This window comes from Mus pahari, chromosome 10 (genome assembly GCF_900095145.1).
Source record: "Mus pahari chromosome 10, PAHARI_EIJ_v1.1, whole genome shotgun sequence".
Lineage (NCBI taxonomy): Eukaryota > Metazoa > Chordata > Mammalia > Rodentia > Muridae > Mus > Mus pahari.
Window position 1 is genome coordinate 34,968,688 of NC_034599.1, and position 4,544 is coordinate 34,973,231.

The 4,544-nt window shown below is 36.4% G+C and overlaps 1 protein-coding gene across 1 annotated transcript; it reads left to right on the forward strand.

The window, feature by feature from the left end:
* Nucleotides 1-942, forward strand: LOC110328329 (olfactory receptor 150-like). The gene has a single exon (XM_021207778.1). It carries the CDS (start codon nucleotides 1-3, stop codon nucleotides 940-942), a length of 942 nt encoding a protein of 313 aa, XP_021063437.1.
* The last annotated feature ends 3,602 nt before the right edge of the window (nucleotides 943-4,544 follow it).

The following is a 4,544-nucleotide window of genomic DNA, read 5'->3' on the forward strand; positions in this document are numbered from 1 at the left end:
ATGTTACAAGGAAATCTTTCAGAAGTGACTGAGTTCGTCCTCGCTGGGTTAACACACAAACCAGAGCTGCAGCTGCCCCTCTTCCTCCTCTTTCTAGCAATCTATGTGGTCACAGTGGCTGGGAATCTGGGCATGATCACTCTGATACTATTCAGTTCTCACCTTCACACACCCATGTATTATTTCCTCAGCAGCCTGTCCTTCATTGACCTCTGCCAGTCCACTGTCATTATTCCCAAAATGTTGGTGAACTTTGTGGCAGTGAAGAACATCATCTCCTATCCTGAATGCATGACTCAGCTCTACTTTTTTGCTATGTTTGGTATTGCAGAGTGTCACATGTTAGCTGTAATGGCATATGACCGCTATGTTGCCATCTGTAACCCCTTGCTTTACAATGCTGTAATGTCCTTTCAAGTCTGTTCCTGGATGATATTTGGAGTATATAGTATAGCCTTTATTGGTGCCACAACTCACACAATCTGCATGTTAAGAGTGCATTTCTGTAAGGCAAATGTAATAAATCATTACTTCTGTGATCTTTTTCCACTACTGGAACTCCCCTGTTCTGATACTTTTATCAATGAAGTAGTAGTTTTATGTTTCAGTTTTTTTAACATCATTATTCCCACTCTGACTATTTTAAGCTCTTACATCTTCATCATAGCCAGCATCCTCNGGATTAAATCCAAAGACGGCAGGTCCAAAGCTTTCAGCACCTGCAGCTCACACATATCAGCTGTTGCTATCTTCTTTGGTTCCCTTGCATTCATGTACCTGCAGCCATCATCAGTCAGCTCCATGGACCAAGGGAAAGTATCCTCTGTNTTTTATACCATTGTTGTGCCCATGCTGAATCCCTTGATCTACAGCCTGAGAAATAAGGATGTCAAAGTTGCTCTAAATAAGTTCTTTGAAAGAAAGTGTTTTCTTATGAAATAAAGACTGATATTTCTTTACTAACATTCATGTTTAGAGAGGTAGCAAGCAGTAGAAAGTACTGAGTATAGTGATGTGAAATCATTTCCATCACTGTTGGTTTTAATGTTGCCAAGGGCAGGACATTTTTAGTCAATGGGACATGTGAAGGACAATATCTATCTGGGATATAGAGAAGCATCTGCTTATCATAGCATGTATGACACCAGTCAGTTTGTGAAACTCTCAAAAACCTTCTTTTGAATGATTCTGTTTTATGTATCTAGAACAGGGTTTCTTTTTTTGTGAAATATATTTATCTTACAGCAGAGAGTAAATACATTTGCATCAAATTCTTGATTATCTCCGTAGACTATATAGCCAGCATTTGTAATTAAATATATTTCTAACGTGTTCAGACATTGTGATATCCAAAAATAATGAATTTATTAAAAAGTAAAATATGCAAAAAATTTTCTTTCTTTTTTCACCTCATTTTACATCTTGATTGCTGTCCATCTTCAGGTCATTCCCACCCATAATCCATCGCCTAAGCAATTCCCTAGCCTTCTCCTCTACGTTGGTGGAGGCTACCCCTCGGTAACCGCCTTCCCTGGCACATCAAGTTTCTGTGGTTTAAGAGACATCCTCTCCCCCTGAGGCCAGACAAGGAAGTCCAGCTAGAGGATATTACCTATTTTTTGTTAATTGTATATTGATACCATATGTTGTGAGAAATATTAAAAAGGAATCCATCCTACCAACAGCATGGCACTGGCAGACAGGCTGGACTGTTCGCAGCCCAGCAGACTCTCTGAATCAGAGCTCTGAAATCTCTCCACTCTGCTCACTAAGTTTCAACGGTGGGCTGTAGCCATGCATGCTCCATACTTCCAAATTCCCATAGCTGGTTGGAACCCAGTTCAGTCATGGTGTAAAGGAAGACACCACACTATCTTAGTTTAGAATCAACAGGAAACACAATCGCTGGGCTCAGAAATTAGCATCCTAATGTTGTAAGCTACTTAATTGTCCTTCTCCTCCCTCCCCTCTTCCTGTATGGACCCCGAAATCCTGCCTACTCATTTCTCAGTGATTGGTTCCTTGAAATATTTATTCCTTGGAGGTAGGTTCTGACACAATCATGTAGCTTCTACCAAAAACAAAAACAATAAACAATAAACAAAGAATCCATGATGTTATGTGGATGAGGTCCACATCACTAAAAAGAAATGTACACAAATGCACAATTCTATAAAGCAAAGTAGAAGTAAGAACAAAATTTCCAATATAGGTCTATGTTTTTAATACTTGTAGGAATATGTCCATCATGGAATGGACCACAGCAGATTCAGAAGTGCATTATTTTACTATTGCATACACATGAAATATTTATTCATAAAACTCATATGATTGTTTTTGATTAAGGCCATCTTAGTCTGAATTGTTAAACATTCTCATATGATTTTTCAAAATAATTTCTTCAAATGAAAATACTGAATTAGAGGCAGATATAGAGACTTGTAAAAAAAATTAATCCCCATTATTTCCCTTACATAATTAAATTCNACTGCTTCTCTTTGAAACAACAATCATAAAACTGATTTTATACTTCTGAAGGTAATTGTACATATCATGCTTTATCAATAGCCATAAGTAGCCTCCAAATATACATCAGATCCCTTATGACACCTTCCTAGATGAAGCAGAATCTGTTGAAACATTCTTGATTCCTCTTAAGGTATCACNAAACAAAGATGTTCCCTTATTCTCCTGAACTATTTCTAGGAAATAGGTGCTGATTATGTTATTTCTGATTTTTTAAAGCTTCAAAGCTTCGATAAATTTTATTAAGAATAGTTCTCACTCAGGATCATCTAGAAGGCCCTGTTTAAACTCTGTTGGTCACAAAAAAAAAATGGCATCTACACAGAAAGAAGTCTTGTAGGAAGTACAGGATGATGGGGTAATTGGCTTTTGAGAGAAGAACGTGGAGAGAAAGAAAGTAGGAATAAGAGTTATCAACATGTACTACATTCATGTATGGATTCACTAAAGAATACATATAATAAAACATATTAACTTCATTTTACATAATATGTAAGTTAAAATGCAAAACAATAAAAATAGAATATATATGTCAAGATTTCATACCCAGGATTTGGTGGATCAAATGCTATGTCAACTTCTACCATTACAGGAACACACATTGAGTTTCATAGTTGCCGAACCAATTTACATTACAATCAGCAGTGATTAAGTGTTTCTCTTGCTTTATACCCTAAACATCATTTATTGTTATTTAATTTTAATGAAAATTTTTATTCATCTTTGAAAATTTTATACATGCATACAGTATGTTTTGATCATATTCAACTCCTACTCCTCTGAAATACTCTGGCAACTAGCACCTATCCCCATCATCTCTCCCAAACTATGCTTCCTTTGAAAATCTTCTCATTGTCCATTGAATTAAATTTGTCCTGTCTGTATATGCATTAATGGAAGATTATACATTGGGAGCATAATAGACCTACCAGAGACAATACTTCAAAAGCAAATAAGTTTTGTATCTCCTAGTATATAGATTGGACATGTTCCTAGGAATGATATAGCTGGGTCACATGGTAGGTTAAGTTCATGCTTCTTAAGTACCCTCCACTCTGACTTACATAGTGGTTGAAATAGTCTGCACTACCATCACAAGTATAAAAATATTCCTCTTTCATTTTTCCTTGTCAGCTGTTGCTGTCAGTTGCTTGTGATTGAAACTGGAGTAACATGAAATCTCAAAGTACTTTTTAATTTGCATTTTCCTGATGGGTTCAGATATTGAACTGTTTGTTAAACATTTCTTCCCCACTTTAATTATTTCTTTTGAGATTTCTTAATTCAGGTCTATAGAACATTTTTAATTTAGTTGTTTGTTTTTAGGATGATTTTTATTTTATTTTTAAATTTTTGCCTTTCTTTTTTAAAAGAAAGATTTATTTATTTTATGTGTATGAGTACACTATTGCTCTCTGCAGACAGACCAGAAGATCCCATTACAGATGGTTATGAGCCACCATGTGGTTGCTGGGAATTGAAGTAAGGACCTCAGGAAGAACAGCCAGTATTCTAAAATGTTGGGCCATCTCTCCAACACCAACAATAATTTGTATTTTAGTTCTTAGTATAATCTAGATCATAATCCTCTTTCAGAATGTCTGTCTTAAAAAGACATTTTCCCATTTTCTCAGCTGCTGCTTACTGCAATTACAGTTCCCTTTGTTGTGAAGGTGTCTAATTCTAGAGAATATTATCACTCAATCATTTGTCTTATTTTGTTATTATTTTATGATTTCTCTTCATTGTGTATACTGTGNTTTTGATAATAATTTAATTTTTATTCACTTTACACCTCAGCTGCAGCCCTCCCTCCCTCCTCTCTTCCCAGTCAAGACTTTACAGGTGTCTCTCCTAATACCCCTCACATCTTCCTCAGAGAAGGAGTAACCCCTCCCCCTCAGATACTGCCCTAGAACAACTCATCCCAGCAGGACTAGGCATATCCTCACCCTTTGAGGCACAAACATGCAGTTCTGGTAAGAAAAGGGGATACAATGACAGGCAACATTGTCCAA